Raw genomic sequence first — 22401 nt, forward strand, 5'->3', positions numbered from 1 at the left:
ACAGCAGTACTAATTTTGTTTTTAGATCAGATTGCTCCTTTTTTTTTGGCTAATTTACTTTTATATCCATAGGCATACCTATATGCTTTATACCTATAAAACCCAGTGATGATTTCTTCAGTTCATAACTTGGATGACCTTCAAAATACAATGTGCTGTGTAAGTTTACTCACAAACATTGATTTGGAGCATTATTTTAGAGCAAGTTATTATTTTCCTTATTCTTTCCAGGGAACCAGAATATCAAAATTTCAAAAGCAAGTATTTGGGTCCTAGAAAATGCCCCCTTTAAACATTTTCACAGATTCTTTAAAAGAGCACTGGGATTTTAGAGAAAAATCAATCTGCAAGCCAATTGAAGCTCATAACCATAAATCTTTGCATTTTCATTATTTTGGAAAAGATAAGTTTCACATAACTAAACATTAATATCCTGACCACCACCTCTAAATGAGTGAGGGGTCAGATGAAGGTTTATGTCACTAAAAACACTATTTAGGTGAGAGCATAAGCTTGAGTAGGCTGTGGAGAGAATTTGCAGCATCAGCTTCAACCTCCAAATAACAATTTAAAGGCAAAAATCTACTCGTTGCTTTGGTCATAACATGCTGTGCATTCTATATTGCCAAAATACATTAAGAGTGAGATGTGGAATAGAGATAGACAAAACTTGTCCATTTTCAGAAAGCAGTGCCGTGCAACACTCACTTGCGAATCGCCACACAACCCATGTCTAAGCTTTGCTTTCAGAAATGATTTTCCATTCTTACTGCTGCTCTGCAGCGGAGCAGCAAAGTTCATCCAGCCTTGCTGCTCTGTAACACAATTACTTCAGTGCCCAAATGCTTCTTATTTGTCTTCCTCTTTTAGTTTCTTAGAGGCTACTGCAGATACACCAGTGTACTCTGGCCCCAGTCAGTCTACGATTTATGCTTCTGCTTTGCTGTACACTTTGTCTGCAGTCCCACTGATGTTAACCATGTGTGGCTTAGTGTGCCCCACCAGACCTAGCAGAATTTTGGCTGGTTTTCACCTTTTATTCTGTCCATTTATTTCAGCTGGACCAAAATCAGGTTAAGAAAATTCAACTTTGTTAGAGGACTTCTTCCTTAAAGCAGGTAAAAAGGATTATTTTGTACCCAGCTGGACTCACCACAGCTCTAGTGCCAGTACTGATGCTCAGATACTTCTGCCTCTCATAGTACCTGTGCTTAAGCCAAATTTTCATCTGATCAGTATCTTATCCCCAGGAGGCAGCCATGGATACTTAGGGAATGATAATGGCAGGACATAAAGCCCCTTCTGAATTCACGTTAAAAAAGAATGACTGACTTACTCTTAGTTAGGCAGCCATAGCTCTCATTTAGCATGTACAAATGCTGAAGAAAATTTCTGAGTGAGAACTTATAACCTGAAATACAGTCATACGCAACAGACTTCTCATCTCCAGCAGATATAAGCTCTGCATTGCAGAGGCAGAAGCAGAATTTGGCCTGTGTTTTCAAAAGGTTGTATTACAGATTTGGCTTTTGGCTCATGCTTTGTTATCTAAGAAAAAGAGCATATGTGCTCATGTAATTGCTCAGTTTCCAGGTGACATTTGTGAATGACACGTAGCATTTTTACAGCTTTGCCCACTGAAGGGGCTCACAATCCTATGCTCTTTCAACTAAAAAAGTGTTAAGCATCTCCACGTTCAGGGAGAACAACAAGGTGGCTGAAACAGCAGATGTGTCAAACATCCCATAGTCCTCTGGGACCACATGGTATTGCCAAGAAGAAGCTGGGAGCTGTGTCCATCCTCTGCATTTTTCAGCAAGTCATTCTGTTACAATGCAATAACCGTGGGCTGACTTGATTCCTGCATTTCACATCATGGCAAGATTACATAGAGTTTTTATTTTCTGCGTTAGGAATCACTTTCATTGTCTAACTCTTTCATTCTAAGCAAGAATGGTTTGCCAGGGGGCATCAGGGAGCAGCATCCACAAAGCCTCAGGAGCCCGTCCTCCCTCCCTGTGTCAGGCAGGGACAGCTGCACTGCTGAAGCCACCTTGCCACCACTGTCGTTTCTCATCTATGCACTGTGTAGTTAAATCCTAAGAGTGATGGTGACTATACAAGTGCCCTGAGTAAGTTATACCTGGAAAAACTTATTTTCATTATATGTTGTTTGGACTGTCCTTTGTTCAGCACGTAGCACAGTGGTGTCCCAGCTAGTTCCGAGGCACTTAGATCCTACAAATTACAGCTAATGACACATCAGTACAGCTATTACAGAACCTACATGTTGGCAAGTCCAAAGCTCTTGCTGAAAACTGCAGGCAAGCCACATCAGCCTCCTGCAGCTCCTGTGATGTTGCTTCTCATCAGCCTTCCTGCTAACAGCACTCTCCCCACTTACCTTTGACACTCCTTCACATTTATCTTTTTCCACTGCTGCAGCCAGACCTGTTATTTTTTTCTTGTTAGAATTAATTTTACTGCTGTCATTTCCTGCCTTTTCTTGTTGCAGTATCCTGAGGCATGGAAAGTCCCAAATGACTGACATTTAAAAAACAAAAACAATGAAAACAACATTTGCTCCGGCTCAATCATTCTTTGCAGCTTCTAGGCACAAGAAAACTTTGTGCCAGTTCACATGCTGATAAAGTTCTGTCTCCAGCGGGATACTTGATTTCCCTTTTCATTACAGCCTGTCAATATACTTCCAGCGTAGTCCATAGTGTTAATTAGCGTCATTTCCAAGGACTGTTCAGACTGGCAGCATTGTTTTGATTCAGCAGGCCCTGGGGATCAAAACAGCTATCCAGCTAATGTACTAAGAATGTGGATATTTTAAGTCACAAAGATAGCCTAATTTGGGTTTTTTTTTTTTGTTTGCTGGTTGTTTTTTTGAGAGGTTTCAATGACGTTTCTTAATCTCTCACTTAATTAGTGCTTTTTAGGCAGAAGGATTACTGGGCTAATCTTGGGACAGAGGAACATGGTGCAACCTCCCATAAGACCATTCTTAGTCTGATAAGAAATGCTCAGTAATTTTGCAGATAGATTTCCTGAAATCCTAACTTCTACCTAATTTCCCCTCCAGCTTTCAGAGCAGCCTCTGTTACATTCAGCTTCTACTCAGTTCGTACCCAAGGGCTGGAAGCTCACTGGAGCCAGGAAGAGTCTTTCCTCTGACTTTGGCAGGTAGTATGTAAACCACCTAGAAAAAAATAAGCAAAACTTTGATGTCTTCTTCCCTTTTCTTTTGAGAATGCTTACCAGGGAACAATAGTTTGGCAGACAGGATGCTAGACTTAAACACAGAAAGATTTAGACAGAAATGCTGCCACAGTGAGACTCCAAATGACTTCCAGGCAAAATAGCTGTGCTTCAGTTTCTTCTCTGTGAACAGAGATAATTATTCCCTGCCTCACAGAACTTGTAAGAATAAAATCCATCACCAATTTTAATTCTTTAATAATAAGTACAACAGCATAGGTACTAAAATAGAAAAGATGAAATTATTTTTGAATGAATGTTTCTCGCATGTTCAAACATGTTCATGGTTTAGTGTTTGATAGGAATTGTTGGACTCAATGATCCAGTGGGTCTCTTCCAACCTGGTGATTCTATGATTCTATGATTCAAAGAGCGTGCAGATGTGGCACTTTTGGACATGGATTAGTCAACACGGTGGGGTTGGGCTACTGGTTGATCTTAGAGGTCTTTTCCAACCTTTATGATTCTATGGGTTTTTTTTCCAAATATCCAACCTAAGCCTCCCTTTGGTGCAACTTGTTGGCCATTCCCTCTTGTGAGAAACACTCATTCACTAGTAAAATACTGAAAGGGCAAAGTCTTCAAAGCAAAAGCTTCTTTTATTTTACAGTTCGGCGCTGAATTGGATGCCCTTCTACAAAAGGGCATAACACCTTACAAAAGCAGTGGGTATATATACTAGACAAAGAACTCTGTATATCCTCAAAGACCATTCATTCTTTTTTAGATTATCCAACCATGTCTGGGGGCTCCCTTCAGGTTGTCTCCTGACCTAAAACAGCTACGTCTTACGAGACAACTAAGCATATGTAAACATATTGAGAAGAGGAGGATGGGGGGAGACCTTATTGCTCTCTATCACTACCTGAAAGGAGGTTGTAGAGAGGAAGGAGCTGGGCTCTTCTCCCAGGGAACAGGACAAGGGGGAATGGCCTCAAGCTGTGGCAGAGGAGGTTGAGACTGAACATCAGGAAAAAAATTTTCACAGCAAGGGCCACGGGGCACTGGCAGAGGCTGCCCAGGGAGGGGATTGAGTCCCCAGCCCTGGAGGGGTTTAAAAGACGGGTAGATGAGGTGCTCAGGGACATGGTTTAGTGGCAGACAGGAATGGTTGGACTCGATGATCTAAGAAGTCTTTTCCAACCTGGTGATTCTATGATTCTATATCAGTAAATCCTCGCAGCCCTAAGACAGGTTATCTCTTGACCTAAACCAGCTACATCTCACAGGCCAGATTTCCACGGCGAGATAATTAAACATGCAAACCAGCTGCAGCAAAGCTTATCAATTAATTCTCACACTCTCCTCCCGTCCCTTGCTCCTCGGGAGTAGAGCCCAGCACGGAGCGGCCTTCACCCTCCTTTAAGGGGGCAGCAGAGAGCGATGAGCCCCCTCCAGACCCTATAAAGCCGAGGAAGCGATGCCTGCTCCCCCCGCCCCAGGGTCCGGCCCTGCCCGCCGGGGGCTCCGCGCGGCACGTGGCGCCGCGGGGTGAGATGGCGGCGCCGGGGGCTGCGCCTCCTCCTTCTCGTCCCGGAGCTCCGGCGCCTTCTCCGCAGCTCAGGGGCCGCGGTAGCCACGCAGGCGCTGCCCCGAGGACGAGCAGGGCCGGGGCTGCCGGGTAGGAGGCGGTTAATTCGGTTCCGAGTTAGTTAAAACCGCCCCAAACGGTGCCGCTCGCGGGTGGTTGGGGTGGGGGCGGTTGTGGGTTCGTGGGCTCTGTGACCGCTCTGCTTCGGTATCGAGCTTGTTTCGATTGGGTTTCTCCCGTGTGAGGCAGCGAGAGAGTGTCTAGATTTAAAGTAGTGATATTTTTGTGTTAACGCTTGGGGAAAGCAGGTGCGAAAGTTCTTTTTGGCACAGTAATTCCCTGCTTGGAGACGGGTTGTGTCTCAGGGCTTTGGAGCTTTTGCTGTGGCTCCAGGTTGGAGAAACCCACGGGTGCAGCTTCTGCTTCACTGAGAAGGAGATGGATTTGGAGTAGAGTGGGGTCTTCTTGAGGGAGCTGGGTTCCTCCTGTGTCCAGCAAGCTTAACGTGCCAGCTGTGACATGAAAATATTTTTCATGGAAAGGGTCACTGGGCACAGGAACAGGCTGCCCAGGGAGGGGGTTGAGTCACCATCCCTGGAGGTGTTTAAGGGATGGGTGGATGAGCTGCTCAGGGACATGGTTTAGTGGTTGATAGAAATGGTTGGGCTCCATGATCCGGTGGGTCTCTTCCAACCTAGTGATTCTGTGTCAGCAGTTCCAGCTTATTGGTGCTGTCCTCTCAAAAAGGACTTTTTGCCACTTATTTTCAATCTGGGATGTTCGTTGTAGGGCTCTTGAATGCAGAAAGAATTTTGCTTTTTACTGTACAAATTAAAGACTCCAAAAGTTCAAGTAGAGCTTCAGAATGTGACTTCCAAATATTTTCATATTTGATTTATGTGCCTGCCTGAATTAATGTTTAAATCCATGCTTCTGTTGTTACCCGGTGAGCAGCCACCTTCCATTGCACTCTGATGCCAACACTTCCATGATGGCAGAACAGCTTCACTCGATGAAGAATAAAGGTAATAAAGTTGTATTAGAGGTTAAAGCAGCAGAACCATGGGTGCCAGCTTCCTTTTGCAAAGCTCTCAGTTAGAAGGCTGAGTTTCTAACAAAAATGAGTATTTTGTGAGTAAACAATACGGGGTAATTTTTTTTGCCAAGTGTAGAAATAGTAGAGAAAACTTTAACTGCAGTACAGGTGCAATCAATGAGAGACTTTGTCCAAAGCATGACAGAGGCATCTTGAATTTGTTCTTTTGGAGTTGTGTATGTGTTTGATTATTGATAAACTTTATTAGTGTGTATAAATACACTTAACTTGTAATTATCCAGACTTGGTGTGGGCTGTAAAATAGGTCATTGAGAAAATGGGATAATTGGAGTACTGGGACATTTGTCACAGATACATGCAATAGTGGTTGCAGTTCCTTCAGCAGTTTCTTGCCTCTTACTCAGAATGGGAGAGGAGGAAAGGAGGCTTGGTTCTGAGATTGCTTGATATGCAGCCATCTTGGGGCTGGAGCATTCATAAAATTAAATTTCACGTTAGGCAAGAGTTTAGGTAAAGTATATGAGATTAACTTGCTTTCAGGTGGAGAAGGAGGGCCACATGAGCTTTATGTTGGCTCAGCAGGGAGCTTGGGCTAATCAGCCTGCTGAACTGGAATAAGCTCCAAATGGCACATGTAGTCTAGAATTGAAACAATTTTTTTTCTGTAGGTAAATGAGTTGCAAACTTAGGAAAACATAGTTCCTACCATATTGGCATGCAGCCTTGGCTGAGTGTGTGTCTTCTAAGGGTTGTAAGGCTTATAAGATGCTCATTGGAATGTCAAAATCACTTGTTTCAGAGCATTTTATTTCTGAGTACTTGTGACAAAACTATGCATAAACTGAACATAGGCCACGTGTTCAATGATATTGAAAGGAACTTGTACTGTTTCAACTATATATTACTCAGGGATATGTTTTATTAGTGGGCAAGTATGGTTGGAGTTGATGATCTCAAAGGTGTTTTCCAACCACAGAATTCTACGACTCTTTATTGCTTATTCTGAATTTTTGCCCTATGGATATTGGAAATATGTTTGAGTTTTTTTATTCTTCCTGCTAAACAAATTAAATTGGAACAAATTTATGGATGGAGGACATTAAGGCTTATATTGAATGCTTTAATATCACCGATGCTAGGTTTGAATAAATGCAGCATCGGAGTGAAAACAAGAAGTAACTTCCAGAGTGCGTTGAAGTCATGATATCTCAGTTTGCTCAAACATGCTAGCAGTGTAGAAGGAGTAGACAAGAGCCTTTTGTCTTCCTGCAAATACTCCGTAACATGTGCGTGCATTAGTGTTGTTAATCAGATCTCTTTGCAAATGTATCTGCTTCTAGGAAGTTCTGTGGAAGGCATAACTGATAGAGGGAACCTGCCATTGACAGCTGCAGCTGATAAAGGAAATTCTGTGAGTTCCTGCACTTTATAATTGCCCTAAATATTCAGAGCATTTCTACATAGCAGAAGTGATCAGTGTGCATTGGTCTTTCTAGAACTTTGAAATTTTTACTCTCTTTGTTGTCAGGTTTTGGTATATGAGCAACCTGACTTAGTGGAAGGTGTCCCTACCCATGACAAGGGGGTTGGAACTGAATGATCTCTAAGGTCCCTTCCAACCCAAACTGTTTTATGATATTTTAATATTTCTACTGTAATGGACAGCTTTTTTTCTGGTAAGAATCACTCGAAATTTTTCGTCCACAGATGTCCCATTTTCGTGAATCTAATCAGAAGCAGAAGAAATTGCAGTGTTCCTCTAAGAATGTTTTCTCTATTGGCTATGATGAAAGTCTCTTTAGTTCATTAGTACCACGCTCTCTAAGAAGTACTTGTCATCACTGCAGTCTGTTTGGTATGTGCCTGTTGTTCTGTACTCTGTGATGTGTTGTCTGTTTGTCACTGACACCAGATCAGGAGACTTGTTCAGAAATGTCTTTAAATGGATGTATATTTTTTTTATCTCACTACAGTGACCATTCGGAACTTAGTTGGGGTGACAGAACTGATAAACAGGAGAGCATGTCCTTATAAAAAAAGTCTTTTTTTTTTGTTTTTCCTGGAGCAGTAAAGTCTGACAGCTATATGTGAATACAGAAAACTGTTTGTATGTGCTTAGAACTGTAGTGGAGCCATCTCGTAAAGCAATTTTTAAGTAGTATTTGGAGACTGCATCGTGGCAGCTGTTGTCTCTTCTGATATAGATGTTTCTCTCTGACTTTAAGGATACCTCAGATGTTCACAATGCAAGCAAGTTTCCTATTGCTCTGCAGATTGTCAGAAGAAAGATTGGCCGGCACATAGTATTGTATGTGAGCCACTTAAACAGAAGTAAGTTTCTTAAAAGTTCTGCTAAATAAACTTTGCTGGAAGACAGTATCCCTCCTAATACAACTTAAATGACCGTATAAGGTCATTATTACAGTAAAATATGCTACTTATTCTTAGGCTAGAACTGCATTGTCTTATGTTTACCAGGAAACTCAGCTCTGCTGCCTTTGAAAGGTGACTTGAAAGATACTGTTGGAGTTCCTAATGTGTTCTGTAGAGCAACTTAAAGCAAAAGCATCATTTTTTCTTCTATCAGAACAATGTGAGCATGCAGTAAGAATACCAGCAGTGTCACATGACTTTGCTATTACAAAGTTGGTGACACAGGCAAGTGAGGAGAAGTGAGGCTGCTTTTCAGCAGTGCCAGGGTTAATGGATTGCCTTTTAACAGGCTCTGAAGAGGTACCCTTTGAATCTTAACTGGAGCCTCAGTGAACTTGGATATTCGATCTTTGATGAGCACAGCTGCAGTTAGAACAAGCTGTCTCTAGCTGCTCATTATTGTGTTTTGACATGCCAGTTTAGATGCTCAAGAGATTGCTCCCTAATCTGTTAAAGCAAGCACTGCTAAGTTGTGCCGTGGTACACGTTGGCTGGTTGGCTTTGGAACAGTTCAGGGGAACGATCTGAGTGTTTAACCTGACAGTAAGGAGTGATGATTGCAGTTTAGTGAATCTTCAACCAGGTGTCCAGAATTGAAGTTTGCAAGAGAGATTTCTTTTTTTTTTTTTTTTCCCCCCTGAGTTTTTCTACAGTGACTGAAATGGGAGGTCAGGATGGAATGGAACATAGGGACAGTAGTTTACTGTATTTTGTAGTCCTTAAGATTTTCTTGGGATTACAGTGTTATCAGAATTCCACAGCAACAGTGTGAGATTTCTTATCCATTTTAATCAAAACTAATTTATTTTTTGTTGATGGCATCAGGAAAAACACATCACATGTTGCATTGCAGGGAACTAGTCGTGGATTTGCCATTCTGCATTTTCTTGAAGGGGGAATAAGGGTTGACAAAACCCACATACTATGAACCTAGCCTTTTTGTTTTATTTGCCAGTAAGTGTTATGAATGCTGCTTGCCTGTCCTTGACTCTTCAAAATTTGTCTTCCTTTGATTACAGTGTAAGTAATGACAACAGAGAGAAGCTACCTACTGAAACTGAGAGAGGAGTTGATCTGAAGGTATAGTATGTAATTTTCGCTGTCATGAATGGATCTGCTATGAGCTAGTTGCAATACACTTAATTTAACCTACACTGAAAAGGAATGAGTTCCAGAGAGTATGATCTACTCCTTATAGAAAGATCAGTGCTTTAAATCTAAAATTACTCGGAGAAGGATAAGTTATGTCTAGAGCTCCTAGCAGTGCTGTCAGACAGCTTGGTTTTTATCTGGCAAAAAACATTTGTGAAAAGGCTAAGACTTGTAGGATGCTGCTAGAGAAATGTTTTAGCAAGGAAACACGAGTAGCTTGTCCAATTTGGAAAAATGTTGGTGGTGTCTTGTTTTCTGCGTGGATCATGAGCTGATGCTTGCCCACAAAATACTTGTAATGTAGTATTGTATAGTCACAGATACAGATAAACTTTTATTTCCTTGCTGCAGCAGGAATTAAACGTGATGCAGTTCTCCTTTGTAGTGTATTGTAGCCTCTTGATCTTACTTTCAGCCAAACATTTCCTGTATTCTTCCTGTGAACTCTTCCTCAGGAGATCATTTTGCTGTCCTTGTGGTTCCTTGGGATGATATTTGTGAAAGCAAGCAGATGTGCATATCTCCAGCTAGCCTGCTGTTTTCACTGTGCAAGCAAACTCCTTTGTCATGTGCTTCTTTGAAGTAGCTCATTCATCTGTTTAATTTTTGGAAGGAATGTAGAGGCTTCATTTTGGCTCATGAGACTTCTGTTAGTTCATTCTGATAAGTTTCTGCTGTGCGTGTACTTGTGACTGTGTTCCAGTAAAACTGATCAACTCCTAGCGAAGGACCTTTCTGTCAAGAGGATGTGGAATATGAATTAACAATCTCTAGCTGATTTATTTTGAAATATCAGAAGCTTCTATTTTTTTGCCGATTCATGTGAAACTCAAGTAGTTCTGCAGAAGTAAAAGGGCTTCTACGGCATATTGAACAGTATTTAATGTATTTTGCTATTGTACCATAAGATGTGGGTTTTTTTTTAATAGAATGGTCATTGTTGCAAGTAAACAATTAACTTGGGAGTTGCAACAGTAGTCTTGATCATTGTGCATTGTCTGTGGTGTGTCAGTCCTAATGTAGAAGAGATTTTTCCTAAGGATCTGTGTGAGGTTATTTTTCTTCTGTTTTTAGGCTGTCTCAGACAGATTGTGTGCTTTAGAATGTTTAGACATTTTTAAAGAATGGCTGCCAGCAGTTAAAGCAATAGCTAAAATCTGCTCTGTGGTGTTAAGGTGACAATTAAGGATGGAATTGGATTCCTCTTAGTCATGAGAGCATCCCAGGAAACACGACTGAGTTGTCATGTAAAACACGTGAGAATGTGTGAGGCTTCAGCACTTGTTTTTCATTGTGTGTTCAGTAACCTCTGTGATAATGGTAAAGTTACTTCCGAGAGTAATACGAAGTCTGTGAGACTGCTTACTGTAAATCATGAAAAGCACTTTGTTTCTTGAAATGAAAACAGGTTGTTTTTTCATTTGCTACTACAAGGAGCTGCAGCTAAACAACTCCGGTTTAAACTTGTGGCTGTTTTAAATAGGATCATTCAGCTTCTGTGAATCCTCTCAAGACAGAAGAGCACAAGAAAATAATGCTTTCAGATCTCCAGACTCTAGGGATCAAAAAATCTATGGAAGTACAGGTACTTTAATTTTGGAAGAATCTACAATGCTTTGTTTGGTTGCATTTGAAGCTTTGTTAAGCACTTACAGCTGCGTGTCACCTCAGTTTTGTGCCAGTTTGCTCGTGTGGGAAATACCTTTATAAAGGTGAGTAAAGGCAAGGAGGTCTGGGGATAATAAGTGAGGAACATTATTTCTTTGAAGGTGAACGTCACTGGTTTTGGTCCCTGTAGTTAATTGTCTAGTTTCGAAACATAACTACAAAATTTGGTATAGGATGAAAAGCACTTACTGAAATGAACACTGATCCTGAATAATACCCTGTAGGCTTTTCATGTGTAATTACCATCTACTATGGCTTTTCCCTTTAGGGCACAGTAACAGAGTTCAAGAGTCCAAGTGAATTTTATATACAGATGGATACTCCAGAAGTTGTAGACCACTTCAGTAAACTTTCTGTGAAACTGCAAGACTCTTACGCTAATGCAGTTATTAAAGAGCAATATGTTGCTATGAAAGGGGAGGTCTGCATTGCAAAGTGTTCTTTGGATCAGGTAATATCTGATTGGCTGTAAAATAATGACTCTGTGTTGAGCTCATCTTTTGTGAGTTTTGCTTTTATGTCTCTACCAGTCAGGGCTGCCAGTTAGAGATCACTTTATTGTGGTGGAATTATGCTAGTAACTAGCATTATAAGATCTGGAACTCAAATTTAAGGTCTTGATTACTGCCTCGCCTGCTAAGAAGTTTACTGCTATATGTTTGCCTTCCTGTTACTCAAAGGCTGTGTATGTTCTTATCAAATCTAACCTCCTGTAGTTGGAACAGTTTGGACTATGGCTCTGCTCAATTAAGGAAGTTATTAATTTTTCATTTCTTACTTGACTTTTCTGTTTGCATTTCTACAGTGACATATAGTTCCTGTTTCCCTTCCTACCTCTTTATTGTATTTATTTCCATTTTTCTGTTCCATTGTTAGCAGATTCTTTATTTACTGTGTGGTAGCCAATATCCATAAGAGTAGAATTTTATCTTCAGACTAGTCGACAGTACAGTGAGTTCTGCTCATTTGAGTCACTTCAGAATTGATCAGTGCCTTTGATAAACAAACCAGATGAAGTAAAGCAAGATGTGTTGTGTCTTACTGAGACTGTCCTTTATTCCTACACAGACCTGGAACAGAGCACTGGTAAAAGACGTGGATGTGTTGCAAAAGAAAGCACGAGTACTCTATATAGATTATGGAAATGAAGAAAGTATTCCAATGTCCTGCATTAAAGCTTTGCAGAAAGACACTGAACTGTTGTTTCCTCCATGTGTGAGTAGTAGCTGAGATATTTTAAATTAATAGCCCTAAATGAGAGTAGCTCGTGCCTTAGTGTAGCTGTCGTTATCACAGTATTTTGTGTTCAGTGAAGGTGATGCATAAAAACTGCTATGCTACACTGCGGTTTACCTTCTGCAGTGTTTCCTAGTTATTCCATGGGAGTGAGGAAGGCCACCTGGCTTTTTGTCTTCCTAGTCCCAGAATTCTTGGGTTCTAAGCTGATAAATAAAACAGCCATGCAGGGTGATTAGGTCTGCATGTCCCTTTATATGCTAGGGGCTAGTAGGGGAAGCATTCTGCCTGCCTGTTCTAGTCTGGTTTCGCACAGTAGTGAAAAAAACTCTTGGTAGTTTGGGCAAATTTTGTCTGTAGTAAAGGTAGCTGTTGGTCTAAATTCATCACTGAACTGTGTAAATGTCTTCCATGAAACAGATAGCCTGGCTTTAATCTGTGAGTTAGTGTGTTTAACTGTGTACAAAGAAGAATAGGGAAGCGTTCTTTCAGCCAGTGATGGATCACATCAGCTGCTATTGGAATAGTCTTTCTGCAGGTCCATTGGAGATTTGAAAGCTGTTTGACTATTGGCTTAGAGCCCTCAGTGTCTGCTGAGGAAAAGCTGGACGTGCACCTGGGGTCAGATGTGGTGTGTGATACACCCATGCCTTGCATCAGACAGCATAAATAGTCGGGGATCAGAGGAAATATAGTTTACGCTTTGAATGCAGTTTCCTAATTCTTAACTGTCTCATAAAGAAGTTAATTGAACTGGAGAAGAGAAGGTTCTGGGGAGACCTTATAGAGGTTTTGCAGTACCTGAAGGAGGCCTACAAGAAGGCTGGGGAGGGATTTTTGATAGGCCAGGCAGTAAGGGCTTTGCATTGGATGGGGGAAGATTTAGATCAGACGTTAGGAAGAAATTCTTCACAATGAGGGTGGAGAGGCCCTGGCACAGGTTGCCCAGAGAAGTGGTGGCTGCCTCATCTCTGGAGGTGTTCAAGGCCAGGTTGGATGGAGCTTTGAACAACCTGATCCAGTGGGAGGTGTCCCTGCCTGTGGCTGGGGATGGAACTGGATTGGCTTTGAGGTCCCTTGCAATCCAAACCATTCTATGATTATATGATAGCACTTCAAATTCCAACAGCAGCTTTAACTTTTCAGTGCAAGATTATATTTCTGAGGGCCTCAATTATTTAGTCACTATTTCTACAGGGCAAACAACCCCCTATCCCTTTTTGTTCTAATTGTAATTCTTTCCAGGCCATTAAGTGTTCGTTTGTTAATTATGATTAAAAAAAAAAAGGGATGGAATGAAGGCACTGCCAACTTTTCTTCCCAGCTTATGGGAAAGCACTGTTCAGTAACTGTTGTTGATGTGTTACAGGAAGAAAAGACGCCGAGTTTTGCTGTAGATGTTGTTCATTCAGATTTTGGTAAGTACTTGGTAGTGCAGGGAAAAGAAACCCAACACAATTAGTAAGGCTTTTATCTTCCCTTTCCTTCCTCCTAACTCTGCCCAAATAACTTTAAGGGAAAAGTTGGTTTTTTTCTTTTCCCCTCTTCCCTCATTGGTTTCCCAATCTGCTCCTTGATTATTTTTTTATGTTCTTTTATTTCACTCTTCCATATAGAGGTCATTTAAAAATGTCTGTACCTGAAATATCTCTTTATGCTTAATAGCCTTAAATTTTACTAAGGTAACTTTTCTAATGGAATTGTAATAAATTTAGCATTTTCTGGATTATCTTGTTTATTTTTCAGTTTTAATAGAGGCACGCAAATATTTGACGGTGTTGTTCCTTTTATCTCATGCATTTTTAAGTCTTCAAATATAACAGTGTCAGTTTTTAGTTCCAGTTAGGATTTTATCAGCTTTTCTTATGTTTTGTACATGTGCATTAAAACAGGTATCCCTCAAAAAGTGCAACCACTGGATATTTATTGTACCTTGTTGGAGAACTCTTAAGCAGGTTTATAGTTCCGACATAGCAAGCCTTGGTGGATATAGAAAACAGAGCACCCGATCTCTGAGAAGCCTGAATACAGATACTCAGTTGAGCTGAGGAGCTGGCTTTGATTGTGCAACCAGATTAGTACAGAGAAGGTGTGCCTGTTGTCATCACTTGGAGCACTGTTTTTAGTTTTCTTCTGTCTGCAGAGTAAGAACAGTGCAGTGCTAAGAGCACGTTCTTGTTATTGGTGTGCAACACACAGAAACTTTGAAGGAAGCAGTGGCTGATCCCCTTAGCTTGCGCATGAAGCTTATCTCTGTGTCATAGTCCCTGCAGTCTGTAAAGTGATGGTTCATCTTAGTCCTGTGTAAATTCAACTGGCTCAGGGTTCTGCTGAGCATACTTCACATTTGGTTGCTTTACAGCAAACTAGTGGCAAAGCAGCGCTCCCCAGCCGCTTGGAGGGAGAAGGACAGAAATCTCACTGCATTCTTGGAATGTTGCATGCGTCTATTCTATGGCCCTAAAAAGCAACTTAAGCATCTATATTCAGGTTGTCAGTTAAAAATAGTTATATTGAAAGCTTGGATGTCTGCTTCATGCATTGGAAATGGAACATGTAGATAAGAAACTTGTGATTTCTTTGTAAATCTTGGTAACTCATTGCACACTCGGTGTTGTAAATCTGAAGGTAATCTATGACTGTGTGTGTGAAAAGCTGTAATGAGTTTTCCAGCCAACAGACTTTAGTAAGTACAAGTAGATGTTGATTGTTGCTCCTTTGCTCATTTTATTCTGCCAAACAATCTTGGATCTGTGAATATCTTCAGAAAACTCATGTAGTTGAGTTACTCTGAAATGACTTTTATTTTACGTAGGCACATTAAGCGCTCAACAAGTAAGTGTAACATCAACAGGTAAGTAGAACTTGCTCACCTTGTGACAAGGATATAGGTCAGGCTCAGAAGATGGTTCTGAAATAAAACTAAACGATGATTATCTTGTATAGTAAATTACTTTTTCTTACATCTGTATTTTAGGTGACTGTCTAGATAAAATACCTTCGGATACAAGTCCTCGAAGTAGTGCCAAAGGACCATATTCTCCAAGAGGTAAGCAAGCAAATCTAACTTCTTTGTAAGAGACAGAAAAAACTTGAGGAATTTTAAGTCCTCCCATGTCATGTGATATTCTGAATGCAGAAAATACTCTGGCTGTTCACTAGCATCACTGCCTATTTAAAAGCTTTGGCTAGTGGAGCTTCCTGCAGTTCACCATTAACAGCAGCATATATTTTTTAATAGTATAAAGTACTTGTTTAGTGATGTGTGAGCAGTAATTTCATGGACAATATGACAGGGGCCCTCAAAGAGTCAGCAAAAAGAATAAACTGCTTCAGTGTCTTTAAATCTTGCAGTTTAAGTTAGCACAGTTTTGAAGTCTCTGCATCCTGGCTGGTGAAGTTGCATGTTTCAAAGTCACTTTGGATCAGTAGCTTCTTTCCTCTTTTTTTTTTTTTGTTTTACTCTACAGTGTCAGAGAACCATTCTAAGGGAGATAAAGAAAAAATTGCTGAAGATGACTTGCTTCACTGTGTGAATTCTGTTGCAGAGTGTCCCTCCGTACTCGTGGGAGACGCATTTTCTGCTGTGGTTCACTGCGTTCTAAATCCAGAAAACTTTTTCTGCCAGCGGTTGGACAGTGCCTGTAAGTGAGGTGTGGAAAACGGGATACAGGATATGTAGTATGGCATTATTTTTTAGTAGAGAGTCATTGGAGGGAGATGTTGCTGGTTTTGTAGCTTGGCCTGAAACGGTGATTCACTGTAGCATTAGGCCATGCTCCAGTCAGTTAAGAGCCATGGCATTGGCAAAGGGTGTTTTTGACAGCATTGAGCTGTTCATGTCACTTAATAACCTGTAAGGTGATAATTTGTGGTCACTCTGAATAGTGCAGAGGAGAAAGATGGTGTGGCATGGATTTTGGCAATCTGAAGTTAGTTTGTATCACAGAGATTTGATTCTGAATAGGTTCTTCCATGTGTTCCAGAAATGCATTTGAATTTACTTTGTTTATTCCTCTGATGACTTGTTTCTTTAGCATGGGAAGGAAGTGTTTCCATCTAGGCTGGGTGTGGTCACTGAACCTCTTTGTTATGTAGTATGGGGAGAATATCCAAGTGTGAGAAGGCCAGGTAATAGTGCCAGACCCTGCAGTGGTCTTCTGATACAGTAAAACACAAGACTATAAGTAACACTGTAGTGAGGCAGGGACTTTTGGTGGTCTCCCACAGTGCCTGTAAGCAGACGTTTGAGAGAAAAAGAGCGGAGTAAGATTGTGGGATGTCCTGCTAGTGTTGTCTGAGCCAATGGGATTTTTTCTCACCTAAAAGAGCTTTTGCAGCTGGGTGTGATCTGGTGTTTCTCCTGCAGTGGATTTCTCTGCTGTGTACTTGTGCAGCCTTTGAATTCTGGGTACACTCACAGCATAGTGTGTCCTTGAGAGAGAAGAGGCGCTTGTCATCTTCTTCTTGTTGGAAGAGCTGTCTTCCTTGGTTTCCTTCTAGTGTGTCTCCAATAGCTTGGTTCAGTTCCTGCTGGCTTCAGTTTTGTTCCTGTATTGAAGTCTGTGAGTTATTTTCCCTGGCTCTTTTCTTTACCACTGTGATTCCTCTGGCTCTTACAGGTTGAGAAGTCCAAGTCTCATTATAGTGTTGGTTTTATGCTAAACACTATGTGAGATAATCTCCATTATACTATGGGGTGTTCTTCCAGGCTTTGAACTTAAGATTTGTGTACTTTTGTAAGAATTACAAGACACTGTGTGTTCCAAACCTGTATATTTTAACCTCAGATCAACTTGCTGAGCTTCAAGTGTCTCTTAAAGAACACTGTGACAAAATTCCTAGTAGTCCTGCTTTCCATCCTGCTGCTGGAAGCGTGTGCTGTGCCCAGTTCACAGGTATGAAAGGAGTGCTATTATGTCTCTTAATTTATGTCACTTTATTACAAAATAGAAATATATTTTGTAGTTATGTTTAGAAGTGTTTCATGTAGAGTTTATTTTATTTGTCTGGTTTTAGCTGTGGATAACATTTGGTAGTGATTTTAAAAACTTATAATAGTGCTCTATAAAATAGTAGTTTAAGAGAAGAACATGAAATGGTCCCTTCATTGAGCAAACTCTTAATGCTGGATTCATTTTTTGTGTAAAGGAGCTTTTTAAGAGACCATGAAGAAATATAGATTTTGATATGTTGGTGAGCACTGTTTCCTGTGGCTGGAAATAAATGTAGACTTGGAATTTTAGACCCCAAAAAAGGGACAGAGAAATGGGGTTATACGTAACGATGCTGCTCTGATAGTTGACTTATCAAAATATTACTTACCTAAGACGTGGTAGTCTTGAATTGTATGTTCATAATGTAGTTTCCACCTGACAATTACCATCGATGTCAGGTTTCTACAGGTCTCATAACAAAATTGAATCCTGCCTAAACATGGGGTAGCATTCTGTGTGTTTTGTGCTGAGATTGGTTAAGTCTGTATAAAATAAATACCTTTTTGTTTATTAGAATTGAAGTCCTGTTTGCCTGAGTACAGTAGGGTGAAGATGACTCTTTTCCTCACAGACCATTCTCATTTTCATCCAGCTTTTAACAAGGAAAGGCCCACAACTTACTGTTCTTATGCCTTTTTTTCTGGTCAGAAATGTTGCTTCTTTGTCATGGATAAACATCACTGGTCACTTATTTCTTTGTTTCCTCTGGTTTTGCTGCTTTAAATACATAAGATGTGGGACTGAACAGATAAGCTGAAATAAGTGCTTCTTTTGCATGTTCAGAGAGAGCTAGTACTGCCAGTAAGCTGTTTTGGCATTTGAATGGGAACTGGTTTCAGGTGCCTGCTCAGGAAAGCTGTCAGTTCAGTGCCTTGGAGGTCTTCATGAATTTGGATCAGCTTCTATTTGTTTCTCAAATACTTCAGTTGAATTAAAACACTTCAATTATTAGATCTGTTGTGTGGCCTTTGAATTGCATCTCATTGTGGTCACCTGAGATACTGTTTGCTGTTTGTTTAAACGCATTGAACAGAAGCACTACATCCACATAATGTAGTCAGTTCTTCATTGCAATGTGTATTTATGAGGTGAGGGGTGTTTATGGGAAGAGTGGGTTTGCAACGCTCAACTCATACAAGGGGTGATGGGGTTTGATGTTTTGTGAAGGGTTGATCTGTGCGAACTGAAATGCTGCTACTTTTTGAGGTTTACGTTATATTTTTATATACAATGCCTCAAAAATCATTCTCTTCTCAGAAGTTAAAAGCAAGTACAATGAACATCTGTATCTTCCTTTCCAGAAGACAATCTCTGGTACCGTGCTGCTGTTGTGGCGTATGTTTCTGAAGATACTGTTTTGGCAGGCTATATAGATTATGGTAATTTTGAAGTTCTTCCACTAACGAGACTGCGTCCTATGATTCCAAAATTAATGGACTTGCCAGCTCAAGCCGTAAGATGTACCTTGGCAGGTAGGAAGTAAATTATAAGGTGTTTCAAACTGGATAGACCTAAATAAGTGGGGTTAGATAACAATCCCGTTGAAATATGAGGAAGGGTAGAGATAACAGTAGACATTGTTTCCAGGCTTCTTAATTGTTGTGGAATATCTACAAAACATGAGAAGTCTTTTGCAATATCCCTGGTGACGCATGGCTTGTTTGGAAATCTGTGTCATGTTAACATACCTGTTAGGTTTTGCGTGTGCTTTTGTTCTAAGCAGAATTCATTCATCTTCTGGATTTGTGGAATTCTTAATTTTTTTATGGTTCTGACACTGCGGAGGAAGGTGAAGTACAGTTTTTCTATCTTGCAATTCAGAACTGTCTGTCCTCCTCCCCTGGGGGAAATCTAATGAAACTTCTGGTAGGCTCCTCTCTGTAGACTTGTGAAATCTGTCAAGTTAGAAGGGACATCGGTGCTTCCTAGCTCATCCTTCCTAGACAGTATCACAATCTGTGTTTTTGACATACTTGTTTAACCTGCTGTTGAAAGCTGTTTTTCTGTGTTTGTTCCAATCACTAGGCAAGAGAGTCCATTCCTTTTCTTCAGTAGCTTTCTTTCGTTACTTGGTGTCTGTCCTTTCTTTACAATGCTTGATACTTAACCTGCTTTTCATTTTTTTAATGAAGTTCAGAGCAGCATTCTAGCTTCTTTGGAGGAAAACATGAAATGATACTTCCCTTGTGTGTAGTTACAGAACCAATGCGTATGGAATGTGACCTAAAGAAATCTCTTCTGGGGCAGATCATGATGCCTATACCTGATGAGTGTTCTAAGACTAAGAAAGGTCCTAAACACACTATGGACACAAAGAAATGGTCACGTATTTCCTGATTAGAATCAAGGATTATTGATACATAAAATGTTTTTCTGGAAGACAACTTCTGCCAATCTGCTGTTGTAAAGTTCTGTTTATAACTTGCATTTTAGAAGTAAATTTAGTAGCATAAAGAATAAACTGTCCAGGAGGACACAGCTTATAGTGGTAAGTACGTTGGCCAAGAGATGCCTCACTTTACTTGGAACTATAGAATGTATTCATGAGACCAGAAGGCTGACGCTTCTTACAGACTTTCATTCTAAGAAAGTAGTAAGTCCAAGTTGTCACTTTTTTGTGTGTTAGACTGGTTGTATGTAATTTTTATCAGATTTTTATAAAATCCAAGTACAACAGAAGTTCAGAATCCAAATTATTGGGTTTGGAATCTTCTTACAAGCATGAGGAGTGGGTTGTACCTTTCCATGTATTGTTGAGACTGCCTTCAGAATCTTTCCATGCTGTGTGACTTTTTAGGTGTAAAGCCACCATCTGAAACCTGGACCTCAGAAGCTGTTTCTTTAATGAAACGACTGGTGAAAGACAAAGTGTTCATAGTAAAAGTAGTGGATAAAGAGAGTTACAGATCTGTGGTGGAGCTTACAGACGCATCAGTTACTCCAGTAATGAATGTATCAACTTATCTCATAGAGAAAGGCTTTGCCGTTGAGGAGTCAGGGGTGGCCTTGCCCACAATCAGAATGAGTGATGTTAAACAAGCAGAAGGTGAGTAGAAGCACGTCCTGCTGAACTGTCATTGTTTAACGTCCTGCTGGAGTAGGTACAAAGAACAGAAGCTCTTACCTGCTAAAAACTTCACAGTCTGGCTCATCAAGTGTGGCCTTCATAGCTCTGAAGCTTTGCCATGACGAAATTGTGTTTGCTTTTGTGTCCATATGTGTGTATGTATATTTGTGTGTGTGCATACATGAGAGTTACTTTTGGAAGACTATACTGGTGTTTCACTTTCTCTGGTTAGAAGTCTTAGAATTCCCAGCTGAAGTAGGACATGACTAGTTAGTACCTCGTTCTTATGCCCTCATGTTTTAGCTCAAATAGTATTTCATCTTCATTGTCCTTTGTTTTACTCCTGAATCCACATGTTTACTCCTTAACTTGTTTGACTGTTATAGCCTGTAGAATTTCATTTATACCTAAATTGCCTTTTTTTCATTTAGTGACTAAATATTCAATGTGAGAGATTTGCAGATTTTGTGTGATTTCTTTGTATGGTGGGAAGATTCCTGGCTTCTGTTGTATGAAGCATGTTAAGCCCCTCTTTTCCTTCTCGTGTCTGGTAAAACTGTATATTCTCTCCTGATCTACCTGTACTGAAAACTGAAGGAAGTCTTCTTGAGCTTCATGTTCAGAGAAAAATGCAAGCACTTTGAACTGCAAAGGTCTCACAAAGTCAGAGGCTGCCCACTTGGACTTAGGTTTGAAAGGCTGACAGTATTTGTGTGCTGCTGCCTGCCACAAGCTGTAACAAACTTAAGAGTTATGAAAAATACAGGAAAATATAACAAAATGCTGATGGAGGAAACAATGGCTTCTCCAATGTGCCATAACGTAGTTTTCACATGAAGCATTCTACAGCTTGTGCTTAAATAATAACCTTCTTCCAGCTACTAGAGTAAATAGAGTGGAAATTTCTGTAGCAAATCTTCCTGTTAAACCTTTTGTTCTTTCTCCTTCTCAGACCATTTCCAGGGCTCTGACAGCTTTTTCTGCTTTCTGTGCCCTCTCCCCTGTTTCCCAGGAACCAAGGTCCCCCAGAGTCCCTGCTGCTCAGGTTATTGCCACCTTGTCTGTACTCTTCCCTACTCACCTACAGATGATTTGTAACAAGAAACTTGAATAAGCATTCAGGATGTGTGATTTTTTTTTTTCTTTTCTCCTGTGAAACTTATTTTAATTTCTCTTCCTTCTTCTTTCCTCTCTAGAAGACATGGTGAACAAAAAAAATTACAGGTGGAATAAATTAACTCTTAAACAAACAGTAGATGTTGTAGTGTGCACGGTGTACAGTCCTGGAGACTTCTACTGTCAAATGATTCCAAAAGACAATGGTAAGCTTATTCAGCTTTTTTCCTTGCATCTCAATCTATCATTTATCACAGTTCTAATGTATTGCTGTTTCAAGTGAGCTTGTGGCACCAAAGCTTACCTTTGAGTTTTGTGTGTCTAAGGATATACACGGGAAGAAATTGGACTGTGGTATGTAGTGACTCGGAGACTGAAAATTTTGAAGGTACGTAATTGGATAAAATTTGATGTAAGAATGTAGAGAAGTGAAAAGAGCTGCTGTAACCCAGGGAAAGGATACTAAATAGATGATGGCAAATATAAGAAATGTTCCCTGTGTCCATACAGTATTTACTGGAGCTCTCTTCTAGTGCTCTGTCCTTTTCTGACTTAATAGAACTTAAAAGATTCAGTAGGGATGAAATAACATGAAAATGAGAAAATGCAGCTTTTGAGACAACTTCCTCTTGGACAAGCTCAAAAAAAGTCTTCTTTTTCTATTTGCGCTTCTAAAGACTTGATAGCCACTGGCTTTTTAATCTACACTTGAGATTTAAGAGTGAAGTGTGTTTCTTGGCTTAGTAGGAAGAGTTACTACTAGTCGTTTTACTATTGTATGGAACTAATTTGTCATTAACTATCAGTTATCTCGCCTCTTCCTGCTAATAAGCCTGTCAAAGTTAAACAGTTACCTCTGTGTAAAAGCTTCTTTTTT

The 22401-nt window shown here is 40.3% G+C and overlaps 2 protein-coding genes across 2 annotated transcripts in view; both read left to right on the forward strand.

The window, feature by feature from the left end:
• Positions 1–22401, forward strand: part of NHLRC2 (NHL repeat containing 2) — a 267757-nt gene that overhangs the window by 176497 nt on the left and 68859 nt on the right. The gene's annotated exons all lie outside the window — the stretch shown is intronic.
• TDRD1 (tudor domain containing 1) overlaps positions 1–22401 on the forward strand; it is a 31423-nt gene that overhangs the window by 2747 nt on the left and 6275 nt on the right. The window contains 15 exon segments of the mRNA XM_069864129.1: positions 7196–7266; positions 7563–7710; positions 8081–8186; positions 9308–9368; positions 10924–11025; positions 11377–11559; positions 12177–12323; positions 13590–13619; positions 13621–13762; positions 15322–15393; positions 15821–15988; positions 17135–17242; positions 18643–18813; positions 20139–20387; positions 21605–21730. Of these exon segments, the coding sequence (XP_069720230.1) occupies positions 7196–7266; positions 7563–7710; positions 8081–8186; positions 9308–9368; positions 10924–11025; positions 11377–11559; positions 12177–12323; positions 13590–13619; positions 13621–13762; positions 15322–15393; positions 15821–15988; positions 17135–17242; positions 18643–18813; positions 20139–20387; positions 21605–21730 (1884 nt within the window).

Source organism: Phaenicophaeus curvirostris, chromosome 9 (genome assembly GCF_032191515.1).
Source record: "Phaenicophaeus curvirostris isolate KB17595 chromosome 9, BPBGC_Pcur_1.0, whole genome shotgun sequence".
NCBI classification, from domain to species: Eukaryota; Metazoa; Chordata; class Aves; order Cuculiformes; family Cuculidae; genus Phaenicophaeus; species Phaenicophaeus curvirostris.